The 17652-nt window shown below is 47.8% G+C and overlaps 3 protein-coding genes across 3 annotated transcripts in view; 2 read left to right on the forward strand and 1 right to left on the reverse strand.

Moving 5' to 3' along the window:
- LOC131285454 (uncharacterized) overlaps nt 1-17652 on the forward strand; it is a 127894-nt gene that overhangs the window by 13052 nt on the left and 97190 nt on the right. The gene's annotated exons all lie outside the window — the stretch shown is intronic.
- Nucleotides 2285-3428, forward strand: LOC131286535 (mitotic checkpoint protein BUB3-like). Its single transcript, XM_058315498.1, has 2 exons — nt 2285-2493; nt 2560-3428. Exons 1-2 carry the CDS (start codon nt 2299-2301, stop codon nt 3352-3354), a joined length of 990 nt encoding a protein of 329 aa, XP_058171481.1. The 5' UTR covers nt 2285-2298; the 3' UTR covers nt 3355-3428.
- Nucleotides 10463-17291, reverse strand: LOC131288824 (uncharacterized). Its single transcript, XM_058318001.1, has 4 exons — nt 16766-17291; nt 14153-15219; nt 12705-12783; nt 10463-11756 (listed from the first exon to the last, which is right to left on the reverse strand). The coding sequence occupies exons 1-4, from the start codon at nt 17289-17291 to the stop codon at nt 10663-10665; spliced, it is 2766 nt and encodes a 921-aa protein (XP_058173984.1). The 3' UTR covers nt 10463-10662.

Below are 17652 nucleotides of genomic sequence, written 5' to 3' on the forward strand. Positions count from 1 at the left end.
ACCAAGGCGTCCCACCAGGCGCAGTCCTCAGTCCCAGTCGGGGTTTCGGAGTGCTCGCAATGGGAGACATTGCTGCGACACAGGGAAAAAGGGGTGCGTTGGCAGCCGGGGGACGAGGGAGCAATTTTATTTAGTATCCGCAAGTACACTATGCTGGCGCTGGTCAGCCATCAAGCAGGTTTATGGAAGCCGAGTGCTGGAATTCGACGGTTTATGAAGTGCGCACGTGAAGAAGCGCTGTCACCCGGGAGCTGCGGCAGGAAGTTCGTCTTCTCGCTCTCGTCGTGTGCCGTGCATTGGCGCCCGATTGGGTCAATAAACCATTTTTATATCGTTTATTAAAAAAGCAAACTGTGCGTCGCTTTTTATGCATAACCCCGATTTTAGTGCGCACATCCGCCCTGAAGCCGGAATAATAACTTTATTTATCCGGTCCTGCGTCGTACGTCACACGGCAAATGTATACACTGTCATCATTTCGGGTGATTCTGGGGAAGGATTTCATTCTTTTGCTGCACAATTTTTCAATCCATTTTATTATGGCCATAGCAGGCGACGCTAGTTGTAGGATTTTGCGAAACGAGTCCCTCTTGAAATCAAATCATTTTCAGTTAAATGTCACCCGCGATGATTTAATTACCTTCTTCCGTTTGGCAATGTGCTTTTGGGTGTCGCCTTCTCTCCAAAGCGGACGTTGCACAGATAATTAAATTCAATCGCGTCCATTATCGGGACGGCGGGCAAACTAGTATCAACTGTTACTATTAGCTGCAAACCCCTCCACACTTAGCTTGCTAATGAAGGCGTTATCGTTCATTATTTAATAAAGCTAGTGCCACTCGTTCACCGATCCCGGACAGCACGGTGAGTGTATGAGGCCTAAGTTTGTGCCAATACTGTTGCCCGGGCTAATTAATTTGTATCCATGTCGGCGTGTCTGCTCCGCTCCACACATGGAGTACGTTCAGCCAGCGCTTATAGGCCCACCGTTCGCTCCGGAACATCACCAGTGGATATTGTACTGAGCTTATTAAAATCATTAGAGCAAAGCATCAAGCCTAAAATATTTACCAAACCAACCGTAACGCAAGCTCACGCGTACGGCGTCGAGCGAGATTTTGGAGTAGGCGAATAGCGAGGATCCCACATTTCGTGGCCTTTTCGGAATCTCCACACGTGCATAATTGTCGTTGGAATTTGGCTGGTTTGGCTTGCGCGAGAAATTAGTAGATGATAGGGACAAAGAAAAAACCAACGAAAAACCAAACGGAGAAAATTTATCCACCGTACACAACATGATAACCGGCAAGAAACGCAATACCGGAGCCCTCGGCTGGAACACGGCTCAACTTTGGTTTCTTTCCTAAGAACCGCACAGCCTCACGAGGCAACATTCTTTCACGAGTTGCCCCTTTGCTGTTGAAATCAGAGAAAATCTGCCGGTGGCTCTGATTAAACTTGCGTACATGTTCCGTGCCAGAGTGTGCAAATGAATGAATTAAAAGATTAGAATACTGCTGACGCGACCGACAAAGTCGTCCCATCCCGTCCGCCGTTGGCGAGAGTTCACCGAACGAATGTTTCCGGAGAAAAATGCTTTCAACATTCCACCGGGGAGGAGGGAAAATGTTATATCTTGTGTGTAGCAATGTTGCGGAAAGCCAGATATGTTGGTTTCGTGGCCTCGTAAGCTGCCGGTAAAACTTTGCCGACACTGGCACGTGATCTTCCGGATTGGAGATCTTATTTTTTATCATGAGCTCTTTAAACAAAAAAAACTCTTGAGGAAATATTTTTAATCCTTCGAGAATTTCTCGAGGACTGACATAAGTGGATGAAGCGACGTTTTTTCTCTATCCTGTGTTATGAGTTTGGATGGCAATTATAGCTGTAGTATGTGGTTTCAATAACTCCATGTGTGGAGCACTAGATAACAACTTTGCAAATTTCCAGAATGCTACGAAGCTAAATGTAAATTTATTTGCATAAAAGTTCCATAAACCAACTTTGTTTACTATGTCAATCTTCATTTAGTTGAAAATGATTAACAGAAATAATCCTATCAACTGTTCTTACACACGTTATATATTCTGAGGGTAATTTTAATTATTTAACTGTCTTTTCAAAATATGCTGTAAGTCGTTAGCGCATTTATAGCAGCTGACAGCACGCATGTCATGCAACACGGGCGCCATCTATGCCGTAAAAATGGCACTAAAGCGAACGTTGACAGATTTGAATTTGACATTGTTTGTGCCAAAGACGCTTTATTCTGTGCAAAAGTAAACACCAGCAAACATGGCCCGAAAAGCGGAAATACAAATTCAAAGCCCTCCCGCCGACGTGATCTCTGCGGTCAAGTTTGCACCGAAAACAAACCAGTTCATTCTCGTGTCCTCCTGGGACACCAGCGTCCGTTTGTACGATGTGGTCAACAATACGCTGCGACACAAGTTTTTCCACACCTCGCCGGTGCTGGACTGCGCGTTTCTGGTAGGTTTCGGTGGTGTACGCTTCCGTTGGCCGGAAGGAAATTGAACGTTTGTTTTGGGCTTTCAGGACTCGGTGAAAACGGTTAGCGGTGGATTGGACAACACGGTCAAGTTGTACGATTGGAACACGCACATCGAGCAAGACCTCGGGACGCATAATGCGGCGGTGCGGTGCGTGGAGTACGCGTCGATGGTCAACGGTGTGCTGACGGGAAGTTGGGACCGTACGGTGAAGTTTTGGGATGCGCGTGGAAAAGAATGCATCGGGACGTACGATCAGAGCGCGGGCAAGGTTTACGGCATGAGCTGCGTCGAAGAGCGGCTCGTTGTGGCAACCTCCGATCGGAAGGTGTTGATCTGGGACCTCCGCCATATGGGCAACTACGTGGAGCGACGCGAATCATCGCTCAAGTACCAAACGCGCACGGTTCGCTGCTTCCCGAACAAGGTAGGATATGTGATGAGTTCGATCGAGGGTCGTGTCGCGCTGGAATACTTCGACCCGGATCCGGAGGTGCAGAAGAAAAAGTTCGCCTTCAAGTGCCACCGCTCGAAGGAGAACAACGTCGAGCTAGTCTACCCGGTGAATGCGATCAGCTTCCACAACGGCTACAACACCTTCGCGACCGGTGGCTCCGACGGGTACGTGAACATTTGGGACGGATTCGAGAAGAAACGCCTGTGCCAGTTCCACCTCTATGACAGTTCGATTTCGAGTCTTTGCTTCAGCGACGATGGAAGTGCGCTGGCGATCGCCTGCTCGTACATGGACGAGGCGGAACAACCGCCAGAACCGTACCCGGATCCGACACTCTACGTGCGCTTCGTGAGCGAACAGGAGGCCAGACCGAAAAAGAGCTAAATGCCATTCCGTGTAAATGTATTTCATCTAACCATTGATAAGCCTGTACTTTTAGAATTTTATAAAACATCTCTAATTCATGTTGCCTTCTTTTTATTGACCCCTTTCGCTGGAGGGTATTATGTAATGAAAGAAGCTTCTTTCCTTGAAATCACTTAACCATCCGTTCGTTTTAATCAAGCCGTAGTTTTCCTCATCATATGTAGGTCATCAGCAGCCATGTATCCGGATTGAAATTGAATGGTTTCATCTTTCCCAGCAGCAAGAAAGCAACTGTTTATACGAGCGCTTTATTGACGAAATCTGTTTGATGTTCGATGCGGCGCACTGCGAGCAACTTCAGCCAGCTGCCAAAAAGTAGAAAGCCCGAAAATTAACTCTTGCCGCAAATCGGTCAGTTACATTTCGTCAGCAAACACCGGACGGACGTTCATCGTGGCGCCCTTGCTACGGGCTAACCCAAACGGGGAAACTTTCATGCTGCGATTGAGCGAAGGTTTTAGCAATTTACCAAACAGCACTCCAATCGCTGTCGGAAGAACTTGCTTTGACTGGCCGCCGTCATCTTGTGGCTCGTAGCTGCCGTACCAATCGTGTCGGAATGCAGCTACTCCAATGGATACACGAAAAGCGAACACCACATTTGCTCCGACGAACCATGGCTGCTGTCTAACTCGTCCTAGAAATCTAACCATTGCGGATTGCTTTCGGTCGAAAGTTGGAATTTACGCCCCGGGAAAGGTTCTTCAGATGTTGGCCCAAAAAATGCCCAGTCTCTCCGACGATGGTTGAGTTCTCTTCTTTTTTTTCTGTCGAATTGTAACCTTATTTTCCCCGGGATGGTAACGCGCACGCCGTGCAAACTTTGGCCATAAAATTGTGTCCGATAAACGGAAAGACAAGCGCAAGTCGTTTTTGGTAAATGGTCGTTGTGGCCATTTCGGTGCCATTTCAGGCCACTCTGCCGCACGTTTCCTTTCCACCGGTCCTGCCCGGTGGTCTTCGCGAATGGCCCGAGCTGTTTCCAGCCGTTTCCGGGAGATATGTTACTTCTGCGTGTGCGGGTGGGCACACTCATGTTAAGTTTTGCCACATTCCGAAACCCGAGGAACCGATGCTGGTCCTATCCAAGGGGCAGAGATGTGCAAACTTTAGCGAAAGAACTGATACCACCGATCAATTGACACGGAGAAACCATAGGCGGTCGGGGAGTCGGGGAGTCGGGGTGGAAAAGATGACGGAACTTGAGCAAATGGAAGAAAGTTTTCCCCCTCCCACCGACAGGGTGAGGGTCAACGTGGTACAAGAAACTCGCAGCTTCGTCCACCGAGTGGACACTTTTTGCGTTCGCTGAGTAAGTGGATTTCCACTAAAACGTCGATGGGCGGCGATTTGCTTTGATCGAGTGAAAATTGATTTTCTGCCCCGGACAAAGCGGCGTCCTTTCGCCTCAAAGTGATTGTTATGTTTATTTACATCACATTATGTTAAACTTCCCGCTCTCGGAAAGTGGACGTTGCGGGTGGTGTCTTGGACCCGGTCCGTAATGGAGGGACCGCATTTTCGTTATCAGTCTGGATGCAGTCTGTTATTAAGGTCAATAACTGAGATTGGAACGAACGAATGGAAAGCCATTACAATCGGAAACAAGCTTCCCAAGATATTCCATACCAATACGCAATAAGTAAGGTTATGTTTCCTCCTTCGTGCTCGACCTTAACCTTAATCCTTTGCACTGCGCGCCGGAATCCCTTTCGGGTACTCGAAAGGACGCCGTTCGCTGTTGGTAATTGATTTTGTTTCCGATTTTCTGTTCTATTAGTTTGATTTATTAAAAATTCTCTCCGGTCCGATGTAAACTTGTAAAGAATCGTAGGGAGTAAAACATAACATCCTTCGAGTGGAACGCCGACCTTGCAGTGGATCGGTTTTCGTACTCCCAGCCCTTCCCCTGCTGCCGGTCCATCGTTGTTGATTCAATGCTGGCCATAACGCTCGAATGGCGTTTGATGAACTTTTCCTTTTGAAGTCCTCGCATACATCGAGTGGGGCTCTCTCTCTCCCTCCGCGTTTGGTTTAACCCTTTTTCTTCCTCGATGACTTTGTGCGAACCGGCGAAGGAAGGAAAGCGAGGAAGTTCCGTTCCGTAATGGAAATAAATGAACCGATTTATACCATCTCCCGCTAGGAAACGGTTCTTCACCGCCGACGAACGATAGCATACGTTCGGGTTTTTCTTCTTTTTACGAAGCCCTTCTTGGGACTTTCTTCCTTTGTACGACCGGGATGAAAGTGGGACGCGAGCAAGAAAGTTCGAGGTTAATCACGTACCAGGGGGTGAGGTAGTGAGTAGTCCGGGACCTCCGTCTCCAGCACATCCGGTTTGAAAGATGAAAGCGAATGTGAAGCAATATGTTCCCGGCGTGCTCGTGGAGTTGTGTACGGCATAAACCCTGCAACCCCAAAAAAATGCCACGCAACCGAGCGAAGGAGTGGCAAGTTTAGGTTATGGTCGCAAATTTGTCTATGACCACCGTATCCCTCCCTCCCCGGCTCCCTATTCCTCCCGCCGATACACCGATGGAAAATGTCATTACTTTTCTCGATTGCGTCGAGCAATCTACGCTGATGGCGATCGTTACTCGTAGGATCTTTATGTGAGTGGTGCTCGAATGCACGTTCCGCACTCCCTCTCACCCTTCCCGCCTACCAGGACCTAAGGTTCACCGAAACCGGACATCTGCTGACCAACGCCGCCCCGACATCGACCGGACGAGCTTTGGTTTTCCCGTGGACGGTCGTAAATAGTACTTCATTACGGTTTCTCTAGGATCGTCTGTAATCTACCGACCCTTCCGCGTACTTCCGCCTTCCGTAGCAGGTGGCCATTTTTCATTCCAGACACAGCACTCAAAACTTCCCCTGGCCCTTCACCTTCCGTTGGCGACCCAAACAGAGGGGGGAGGAAAAAAAGTCTATAAGGAAATTACATCATTTATGAATGATTCATTTAGTGTGGCACACAGCAATATGGCATTCCGGAAGCGTCCTTTCCTTTACCTACTGGGGCGGGTGGCTAGGAGGCGGCCAGAAAAGCGAATAAACGCCCGAGTTCGTGTCAACGACTGTCACGTTTCGCAATCGATTCACGGTTTATGCTGGCCTTTTTCCCCCATTTCCGGGAGGGGGTTGGTTTTTTTACGCTTCGGTTCTGCGCTCTCAGAACTCGGCACTCATTAATGTTTTACGCCAGCTGGTGTTCGGGGCGCGTGACTCCTCGTGCCGGGAGGGTTCATTTTAATCTAGCTCGGATCCTTTCGCGCCCACGAGGACGAGAAAAAGTGGTGGGAATAGAATATTATTTCACCTTATCAGCACGAACTCGTCCCTCCCGCCCCGAAACCGTCAGTCCTGCCCCTGTGCAGTGGAAGAATTTTTCCTCCTAAGAGGTCCTTACTTCCGACGGTAAAGCAAACAGCCAACCGACCTCGCTGGAACGTACCGTGGGCTTCTTTTAAAACTCAGCTTTAGTTCTGTATTATTATTTGAGGTCGTTTTTTTCCCCGTTTCGGTTTCCTTCCGAAAGTTCTCCCGGGTGATGGTATCTTCTTGTTACTAACCGTGTTTTTTTCTTTTTTTACCATCGCTCGCTGTTACGTGCATATTTTACCCCTCTTATCTATGGATAAAAACGGTAGAAAAAGAACTTTTTATGTAACTTTGGTGACATTGTGCTATTCCCGGCGAACCGGCGTTTGAAAGGTGTACCACCCGAAAAAGTTCTCTCAACTGCCAACGTGGCCTGTGGGGTGGGGGAGGTGGAAATCCACCTGCTTGCCGGGTAGTTGCACATCTTCCGCGATGAAAATGAGGAGGCAGAAATCCTTTTGATGGGAGAATTTTTAACCATTTTTTTTTCTTTTCTTCTTCAAGATAGAGCAAGCGTCTTCTTATATACCGACGGCACGTTTTTATCTTCCATTGTGCTCCGGGTCCGCGTTCCGTCCAAAATGGCGCAACCAGGAATCTGCCGAACTGCCTCCGGGGAGGTGGAGCATGAACTTTTCCCTCCCGGATTTCGATTGTTTACTTTGCATTTCTCGGGCAATGAGATTCTCCATTTCGTTATTGTTTGGTTTTGCGCCTCGCGATAAGATAGCGCGCAATGTTTGCACTTCGATTGTCGGTGGCCGGGCGTTTGGCAATGTTATGTTGTTTCAGCGACGTTTGTGTTGTGAGAACGCTTTTCTCTTCCCCGGGAAGCCTATCTATCGGTTGTGATATGAGTGCACCTTTTTCTATCTCAGATCAACGTAATTTCTTCTTTCTCCGACGCAACGGACACAACGGATTATGCGGAAAATAATGCTGAGTAAACAATTCGCAGGCGGATTGGAAAACACACATTGACTAGGAGCGCAACATTTTATCCCAAACCGGGTGCCATTCAGCCAACCGAAACTGCACGGAAACCGGAATGAAAAAAAACAGAAATCCCCGGAAAATGGACAGTTTTATTTCCTTCCACGCACAGTGTTTCCCTTTTTATTTTATTGCAAAACCCGTTGACCCGTTGAACCCGTTCTTCTACTGTTTGTGCTGCCCTTTTTCCCGGGGAGGAATGATGTCCTCCCCCCGGATGGAGCTTTGGTCCGGAAGGTGGTGAGATTTAATATCCGGTCCGTGGGCGTTTTGGAGTAGAAGAAATAGCGAAAGAAATCGTGTTTTTCGTCTTCGCTCCCTCCCCCCGGGAAACTCTATTTTTGGGCGTCCGTTGAACCATATCGGGGGGACCGTTTGGGGAAAGTTTACTCGTGTGTCCCGGTTTCCGTTTTCCAGGTGTGGTAATGGTTACCGGTTGCTTGGTTACCGCGTAGATACGAAGGGATAGCAAAAATACTAAAATCGCCATAATCCTATCCCAACGGTGGAAATTTGGAGGATATTCAAAAACAAAAATTCCAAAACGTCGTGGGTCGTAAAACCCCCGTCTGTGCACATTCCCAGAACGGCCAGCGATCCGTCAAAACCCTATTTGCACCGGGGAAGGTCAAATAAAAACGGCACCGAAATCCTCTCATCCTTTTCTTCAAAAAAAACTCGTAGACAAAGCGTTAATTTTAATTGCTTTCAAAAGCGGGACGGCTTCAAAGCGCTGTTTCGCTTTACTTTTCTGATATTATTTTAAATGGAAGCGAAAATTCATGGATTATAATCCTTATCGCAGCCACCACCGAACGGGCATTAGAAAGCATTTTTATGACGACGATAAAACGGATAAGTCGATAAGCAAACGCTTCACCCATTTTATATGCTTTCCATTGCAAATCGCTTATTTATTGTCGCGTTCGCGCTTTGGAAAAAGCTAAATCACTCCCCGCACAGGGGATTAACAATTTTCCAATGTTGATTTTAAATGTAAAACGAATGTGCGCTGTTTTCCTCCAACGCATTAGCGACTCCGGTGTGTTTGTCTGTGACGTTTTTTCTTTCAAACATTATTTCACAAAACTCAGCTAACGATCTGTGGCGAGGTACGTGATAATTGGTTTGTACTGCTTCTAAAGGTGGGTGAAAAGTTCTCCCGAGTTTCATTTTTACAGCAAATAAACATCGGCAACAATGGTACAGAAACTTTACCCACCCAGACACAAACAAACACCCGGTGAAAGAAAGTGCAGTTGTTGCAGTACGTCAGCAGGTGAGGAATTATCTGCACGTGTCCTTGCATGGTGCGGACTCGAGTTTTCCCGCTTGCGTCTACAGAAAAACACTTTTTAATTCTTTAGTTGCGGGGGGGATTTTCCCTCACAACTGGCAATAATTTTAAACTACCCCCGATCCTAACAACCGGGAATGGGGGAAAGTTTTCCCCACGTCAGTGAAGGCATGAATTTTACATTTCACTACTAAAAGTACTTTGGCAGTCAAGAAGTCTAAAGGGAACGCTCGCTTTCCACTCGCCAGCAATGCTGTCATTTCGTGTCGTCGCGTGGTTGAAACATAATAATTCTTTTCACATTTCTCCTCTCCCCCCACCCGTTTCCGTGAAGAATTGTAAAAGTCACTGAATGTCGTCTGGCGGTCGTTTACGAAAGGTTGGTGGAGCATCCCATAACGACCTGCGAGGACGGAAAATCTAACCAGCGACAGCGAAACCTATGCGTGTGTGTTTTCATTTAATTCTTCACCGTGGGGAGGAAGAAATAAATTGTGCAGTCGCTTCGTTTCGCTTCGGTTCGAGTTTTTCTTTTCGGACGCGGTGTGTGTGTGTGTGTGTGTTCCGGGGGCCTTCTGCCACGGCAAGCGGCACGGTTTGATAATGATGGCTGTACGGGTTGTACGCACCATGCGAAAGAACGTAGCATTTTCACTTCCAACGTGGAGCGTAGAACTCCCACGCAGAATGAGCCCGCTGAGAGTCACAAATTCCGGTCCGGCATTTTTTTTTCCCCCCAACCAGAGGCTGTTGCTCGATGAAATTTCCACGTGCAGCACAAAAAGGGGATGATGAAAAATAAAAACCGCACCACACCGTGGCCAGATTTGGGAAAATGAAACCTCGCAAGAGCCCCGTTTAGACAAAAACCAGTTCAAAGGACATTCCCATTTTTGAGCGGGGAAGGGGAGGAGAAGGGAGGGGGGAAGTAGAAATTTATTTACATTTATTTTATTTCCAGCGAGCGTCGAAGCACTTCAGGTCCCGGGCAGAAGTACATAAATCATGATCAACCGAGGAAGCAAGAAAATCGAAACAAAAAAAAAACTAATCCCCACCAAATCCTTTCGCTTTCCACCTTTTTCCCCAGCTCCAGTTTGCCATTTTCTTTACCACCACGTGGGCGTAGGCCTCCATTGCCCAGGTGATTAATAATGTTGACACAGCAATTCGAACTGATTTGCGCTGATGGAATCGTCGGATTCGGTTCCGAAATGGTGACGCCTTGCAAAGGTCTACGTTCTTTCGGCGTGCCATAAAGTCATCGGCACAAAAATGACTTACCATTTCTCACCAAAAACAACGCAACAAAAGACGGGCCTCCTCCACCTCCAGGGCGACCTTCCGGAAACGGAACCGAGGCGCCCGGATGACGAACGAACGCACCGGTGTCGTAAAAATTAACCATCTTTATTTCCGAAGCGTATCTTCATTAAAGTCAACGACGGTTGAAATCCAAGAAGGCGCGAGCGACGCGGCCTCCTGTCGTATGTATACCTAACCTTGGCGGAACTTGCTATATTTACAAATACTGATACGGAACGTGCCGTTTCCGGGGTGGTTCTCTCCTGACGGTGGGTTCTCCTCGTTTAGACGAAGCTGGAAGTCATCATCACCATCGCCATCATGCTCGCACTCAGCAGCATCGCTACACCGACGCTACTTCCGAGCGGGGGAGCTGTTCCGGTTGCGCCGAGGATGCCAGCCGCCGCCAGCCGACTTGAGGCCGGTGTGGTACCCTCGTACTGGTAGTTGAGCGCGTTGTCGGCGAACGGTTCTCCGTTGGCACCCGCGTACAGGTACTTCTCGTCGCTGTTGAACAGGTTGTCCGGCGTGTAGACGTAGCTGAGGGCGCCCGTTTTGGCGCGCAGCACGCGGAAGTTCACCTCGGCCGGGTTGAGCCGGCCGGCGACGAAGCTGTGCAGCCGGTTGACCACCACGTACAGGTAGCCCTCGTGGTCGATGCCCATGCTGTCGACCCACTGGATGTAGGTCGGGTCCTTCGCCACGATCTGCTGGTTCTTCGCCGTGAACGGCTTGTACGTGTCCCACTTGGCGATGGCGTTCTCCCCGAGCAGCCCGAAGTACAGCACGCCCTGGTTGTCCATGAACATGCCGTCCGTCTGGGACAGCTTCTGGCCGTAGTCGACGACCGCCTCGAGCACCTGCTGCGGGGTCGCGCGTGCATTGAACTCCGGGTCGCGCAACAGCGACGCCGGCAGGGAGTAGACGTGGTAGCTCGACAGCGGACTGTAGTACACGTTCCGCTCGTAGTTCTGACTGTTCAGCAGCGTATCGGAGTGGACCCCGTTGGCGCGGTCCTCGTCGACGTTGGGGTTGTAGTACGGCCCGAGGGCGATGCTGTCGATGTGGATGGAGTAGTTCAGCTCGGTACCGTTGATGGCGAAACGGACCGCGTTCCGAGCGGCACGCATCGAGTTGTTCTCGCGCACCTTCCACGACTTCAGCAGGCGCCGGGAGAACACCACGATGCCCGGATCGGCGCCACTGTTGTCGGTGATGTAGGCGAAGCCTCCGAACGCGTCGTCCACGACGACCTTGTTGAGATAGTTGTTGCCAGCCGGGACGACCGACTCGGGGAATTGGTAGCGCAGTATGACCGCTCCGTTACGTTTCAGGTCCAGGAGTAGGATTTTGGGTGGGCAAACCACGTGGTCCGTGCCTTTGTAGGGATGAGAAGGAAATAACAATAGAGAGTGGATTTTTGGCAAAGATATTCTGTGCATAGTAAGGGGGAATCGAAACGAAGAATGGATCAAATACACTAGCATGTTTTAAGCTGAATTTTGCAATTTGAAAAAACATCAACCAATCGAATGTGTTCATTGTCGTTTCTAATACTTCTCATTTGAATTTAACGACTTAACATTAAAAATTGTTGATATGAAATATGGCAATTCAAAAGGCATTCATCAAGTACCAAAATATAATTTTTAACAGAATACAGAAGTAAAATGGATTCCTAATCCTTGCATTCTGGTTGTTAATACAAGACTTGAAACTGCTTCGTCTGGTGATTGTATTAATAGGCTTGATAAAGAGTAACATGTTTTGGAAGCACATTTTAGTAAATTTCATGAAATGTTTCTCCTTGTTGTGCACTTATACATCAATATAGTGGACTCAAAAATGATCAAATCATCATAAATAGACTTAAATAATAATTTCTCCTCTCGCGGAGTGTTCTCTCCTAGATTTAAAAAAACACGAGGAAAAGATAATTGTGCTCTTAAAAATTATCGTTTTAGTAAAATTTAAATAGTTTTAAAATTGTTTTAATGTTATTTTGGTAATAGAAGCAATGTTCCAGAATCGATCTGGAAAAACATACGGTATCTTTTTGCGATTGATAGCAGTTCTGTTCATAGTTCTGTTGATTAGAATCAGAGCTTCAAGCTGCATATAAAAATCTCGGTTATTATGCAGATTTACTCGTATTTACTGCATCAGTTTGTAAACAATCGAAAATGAATTTTTATCATTTAAAAAAAGATATTGATGAACAAAAGTATTGTTTCCATGAATTTCATTTATTTCCGGTCAAATTACAAAAAACTTGTTAACTTTTCACTGATCCAAATTTGGTAATTTGAGAAAGGGTGCAATTTACCCCACTGTTTTGGTGCGTATTGCCCCTTTGTTGTGGTGAGCCCCAGCACAAGTGCGTTTTGCTTCAACCAAATACAGGCCTATCGAAAATTGAGCTTAAGAGAAATTGAAACATTTAGTTTTTAACAAAAAAGGCAGAAATTCCTCAACAGGTTACTAGTTTGAACCTTAACCTCTACAGGTGCCTTGCAACGAATATGAAGCAGCTTACTTTGGAGCAAATGTACAACACTAATTGAGTTTACAATGACAATTCAATTAAACTTTAAAGCTAATGAAATTTGTTAACTCTTTCGTTACTAGAAATAAACCATCTTTGATGAATATTTCCTTGTGTTCAAAGATTATTTTTTGTGTTCAAAGATTATTTATAGAGGTGTGTGTGTGTGTGTGTGTTCCGGGGGCCTTCTGCCACGGCAAGCGGCACGGTTTGATAATGATGGCTGTACGGGTTGTACGCACCATGCGAAAGAACGTAGCATTTTCACTTCCAACGTGGAGCGTAGAACTCCCACGCAGAATGAGCCCGCTGAGAGTCACAAATTCCGGTCCGGCATTTTTTTTTCCCCCCAACCAGAGGCTGTTGCTCGATGAAATTTCCACGTGCAGCACAAAAAGGGGATGATGAAAAATAAAAACCGCACCACACCGTGGCCAGATTTGGGAAAATGAAACCTCGCAAGAGCCCCGTTTAGACAAAAACCAGTTCAAAGGACATTCCCATTTTTGAGCGGGGAAGGGGAGGAGAAGGGAGGGGGGAAGTAGAAATTTATTTACATTTATTTTATTTCCAGCGAGCGTCGAAGCACTTCAGGTCCCGGGCAGAAGTACATAAATCATGATCAACCGAGGAAGCAAGAAAATCGAAACAAAAAAAAAACTAATCCCCACCAAATCCTTTCGCTTTCCACCTTTTTCCCCAGCTCCAGTTTGCCATTTTCTTTACCACCACGTGGGCGTAGGCCTCCATTGCCCAGGTGATTAATAATGTTGACACAGCAATTCGAACTGATTTGCGCTGATGGAATCGTCGGATTCGGTTCCGAAATGGTGACGCCTTGCAAAGGTCTACGTTCTTTCGGCGTGCCATAAAGTCATCGGCACAAAAATGACTTACCATTTCTCACCAAAAACAACGCAACAAAAGACGGGCCTCCTCCACCTCCAGGGCGACCTTCCGGAAACGGAACCGAGGCGCCCGGATGACGAACGAACGCACCGGTGTCGTAAAAATTAACCATCTTTATTTCCGAAGCGTATCTTCATTAAAGTCAACGACGGTTGAAATCCAAGAAGGCGCGAGCGACGCGGCCTCCTGTCGTATGTATACCTAACCTTGGCGGAACTTGCTATATTTACAAATACTGATACGGAACGTGCCGTTTCCGGGGTGGTTCTCTCCTGACGGTGGGTTCTCCTCGTTTAGACGAAGCTGGAAGTCATCATCACCATCGCCATCATGCTCGCACTCAGCAGCATCGCTACACCGACGCTACTTCCGAGCGGGGGAGCTGTTCCGGTTGCGCCGAGGATGCCAGCCGCCGCCAGCCGACTTGAGGCCGGTGTGGTACCCTCGTACTGGTAGTTGAGCGCGTTGTCGGCGAACGGTTCTCCGTTGGCACCCGCGTACAGGTACTTCTCGTCGCTGTTGAACAGGTTGTCCGGCGTGTAGACGTAGCTGAGGGCGCCCGTTTTGGCGCGCAGCACGCGGAAGTTCACCTCGGCCGGGTTGAGCCGGCCGGCGACGAAGCTGTGCAGCCGGTTGACCACCACGTACAGGTAGCCCTCGTGGTCGATGCCCATGCTGTCGACCCACTGGATGTAGGTCGGGTCCTTCGCCACGATCTGCTGGTTCTTCGCCGTGAACGGCTTGTACGTGTCCCACTTGGCGATGGCGTTCTCCCCGAGCAGCCCGAAGTACAGCACGCCCTGGTTGTCCATGAACATGCCGTCCGTCTGGGACAGCTTCTGGCCGTAGTCGACGACCGCCTCGAGCACCTGCTGCGGGGTCGCGCGTGCATTGAACTCCGGGTCGCGCAACAGCGACGCCGGCAGGGAGTAGACGTGGTAGCTCGACAGCGGACTGTAGTACACGTTCCGCTCGTAGTTCTGACTGTTCAGCAGCGTATCGGAGTGGACCCCGTTGGCGCGGTCCTCGTCGACGTTGGGGTTGTAGTACGGCCCGAGGGCGATGCTGTCGATGTGGATGGAGTAGTTCAGCTCGGTACCGTTGATGGCGAAACGGACCGCGTTCCGAGCGGCACGCATCGAGTTGTTCTCGCGCACCTTCCACGACTTCAGCAGGCGCCGGGAGAACACCACGATGCCCGGATCGGCGCCACTGTTGTCGGTGATGTAGGCGAAGCCTCCGAACGCGTCGTCCACGACGACCTTGTTGAGATAGTTGTTGCCAGCCGGGACGACCGACTCGGGGAATTGGTAGCGCAGTATGACCGCTCCGTTACGTTTCAGGTCCAGGAGTAGGATTTTGGGTGGGCAAACCACGTGGTCCGTGCCTTTGTAGGGATGAGAAGGAAATAACAATAGAGAGTGGATTTTTGGCAAAGATATTCTGTGCATGGTAAGGGGGAATCGAAACGAAGAATGGATCAAATACACTAGCATGTTTTAAGCTGAATTTTGCAATTTGAAAAAACATCAACCAATCGAATGTGTTCATTGTCGTTTCTAATACTTCTCATTTGAATTTAACGACTTAACATTAAAAATTGTTGATATGAAATATGGCAATTCAAAAGGCATTCATCAAGTACCAAAATATAATTTTTAACAGAATACAGAAGTAAAATGGATTCCTAATCCTTGCATTCTGGTTGTTAATACAAGACTTGAAACTGCTTCGTCTGGTGATTGTATTAATAGGCTTGATAAAGAGTAACATGTTTTGGAAGCACATTTTAGTAAATTTCATGAAATGTTTCTCCTTGTTGTGCACTTATACATCAATATAGTGGACTCAAAAATGATCAAATCATCATAAATAGACTTAAATAATAATTTCTCCTCTCGCGGAGTGTTCTCTCCTAGATTTAAAAAAACACGAGGAAAAGATAATTGTGCTCTTAAAAATTATCGTTTTAGTAAAATTTAAATAGTTTTAAAATTGTTTTAATGTTATTTTGGTAATAGAAGCAATGTTCCAGAATCGATCTGGAAAAACATACGGTATCTTTTTGCGATTGATAGCAGTTCTGTTCATAGTTCTGTTGATTAGAATCAGAGCTTCAAGCTGCATATAAAAATCTCGGTTATTATGCAGATTTACTCGTATTTACTGCATCAGTTTGTAAACAATCGAAAATGAATTTTTATCATTTAAAAAAAGATATTGATGAACAAAAGTATTGTTTCCATGAATTTCATTTATTTCCGGTCAAATTACAAAAAACTTGTTAACTTTTCACTGATCCAAATTTGGTAATTTGAGAAAGGGTGCAATTTACCCCACTGTTTTGGTGCGTATTGCCCCTTTGTTGTGGTGAGCCCCAGCACAAGTGCGTTTTGCTTCAACCAAATACAGGCCTATCGAAAATTGAGCTTAAGAGAAATTGAAACATTTAGTTTTTAACAAAAAAGGCAGAAATTCCTCAACAGGTTACTAGTTTGAACCTTAACCTCTACAGGTGCCTTGCAACGAATATGAAGCAGCTTACTTTGGAGCAAATGTACAACACTAATTGAGTTTACAATGACAATTCAATTAAACTTTAAAGCTAATGAAATTTGTTAACTCTTTCGTTACTAGAAATAAACCATCTTTGATGAATATTTCCTTGTGTTCAAAGATTATTTTTCATTTTCTTTGACGCAACGAGCGTCTTCTGCCATCTGCCTGCTATTTAAGACTCACTAGACTTTTCCCTATAAGCACGTGAGTAGATAGTCTTCTCATTCGAGGATGGTACCAGATGGAGTTGCCGATTGGATTGCCTTCGTAAATGCTCGGCATTCCCAGACTTACAGATTTTCATTTAGCTTAAATAAATTAAGCCCAAATACCCAAGAGAAGTTCCTATATTTTGAAACCTCCTGTCCGCTCACCTCTGGTAAGAGTTTCCGTACGACCGGAATCGACAACCCACATGATGCCGTGCTTGTCCACGGCAACGCCCTGCACGAACTGCAGCGCCGAACAGTTGCCCCGCTCGTTCATGTCCCACGACGGGAAGGGCACGATCTCCGGATCGGTGCGTCCGTTGTTCTCCGGCCGCACGATGTAGCCCAGCGTGGCCGGAACACCCGGCAGCATGCGGGGAACGGTCAGATACAGCCGGTTGGCGTACGGCTTGCAGTCGGAGATGAGCACATTCTTCGGGATGTAGCGGCCACTGTAGAGGGCGTGCGCCCGTTCCGCCTCGCTGGGGAACGCAAAGTCGAGCACGTTCCACTCGTACACCACCCGGAACTGGCGCTCGCCCGGTGCGATCGGGCCGGCGGGTGTCGGCGGGCTGAGACCGTCCAGGGGGCGGGCCGTGGAGCTGGTCGAACCGAGCGGCTGCTGGGCACCGGTGCAGCCAATCGCGACGACCATCACCAGCACGACCGTCGGACGCATTCGGATCGCCATCGTCGAGGCCGTCGAGGTCACTTCTTAACGTGAGTTTAATCAATTAATTTGCCGTGAGCAATAAATTATCGTCCAACTTGTTTCGCCCTCCCCGCACCTCCACGCCGCCGCCACCCGTGCTCGTGACGAGGGTGACAACTTTTGGCCACTCACAAACACTGGTTCGGTGATGGTGTTCCACCGAAAAACAACGTCCGTCACGCGTCGCGACAACGTGCGCTTCTTCCAGCGAGCACTAGATCCACACTGACGTCGACTACTCGCTTTCCGACACACTCGACCGACACCAATTATCACTTCACTTCGGGGAGGATAAAATAGTACACAAAAACACGTAGTACACACACACACACACACACGA

The sequence above is a fragment of the Anopheles ziemanni genome, chromosome 3 (assembly GCF_943734765.1).
Source record: "Anopheles ziemanni chromosome 3, idAnoZiCoDA_A2_x.2, whole genome shotgun sequence".
NCBI lineage: Eukaryota > Metazoa > Arthropoda > Insecta > Diptera > Culicidae > Anopheles > Anopheles ziemanni.

Coding starts and splice junctions, on each gene's coding strand:
- LOC131286535 (XM_058315498.1), top strand. CDS start 2,299: ATGGCCCGAAAAGCGGAAATACAAATTCAAAGCCCTCCCGCCGACGTG. Junction 2,494..2,559: donor TGCTGGACTGCGCGTTTCTG/GTAGGTTTCGGT, acceptor TTGGGCTTTCAG/GACTCGGTGAAAACGGTTAG.
- LOC131288824 (XM_058318001.1), bottom strand. CDS start 17,291: ATGGCGATCCGAATGCGTCCGACGGTCGTGCTGGTGATGGTCGTCGCG. Junction 12,784..14,152: donor GTGCGAGCATGATGGCGATG/GTGATGATGACT, acceptor AATTTTCGATAG/GCCTGTATTTGGTTGAAGCA. Junction 11,757..12,704: donor ATACGCACCAAAACAGTGGG/GTAAATTGCACC, acceptor ATCCCTACAAAG/GCACGGACCACGTGGTTTGC.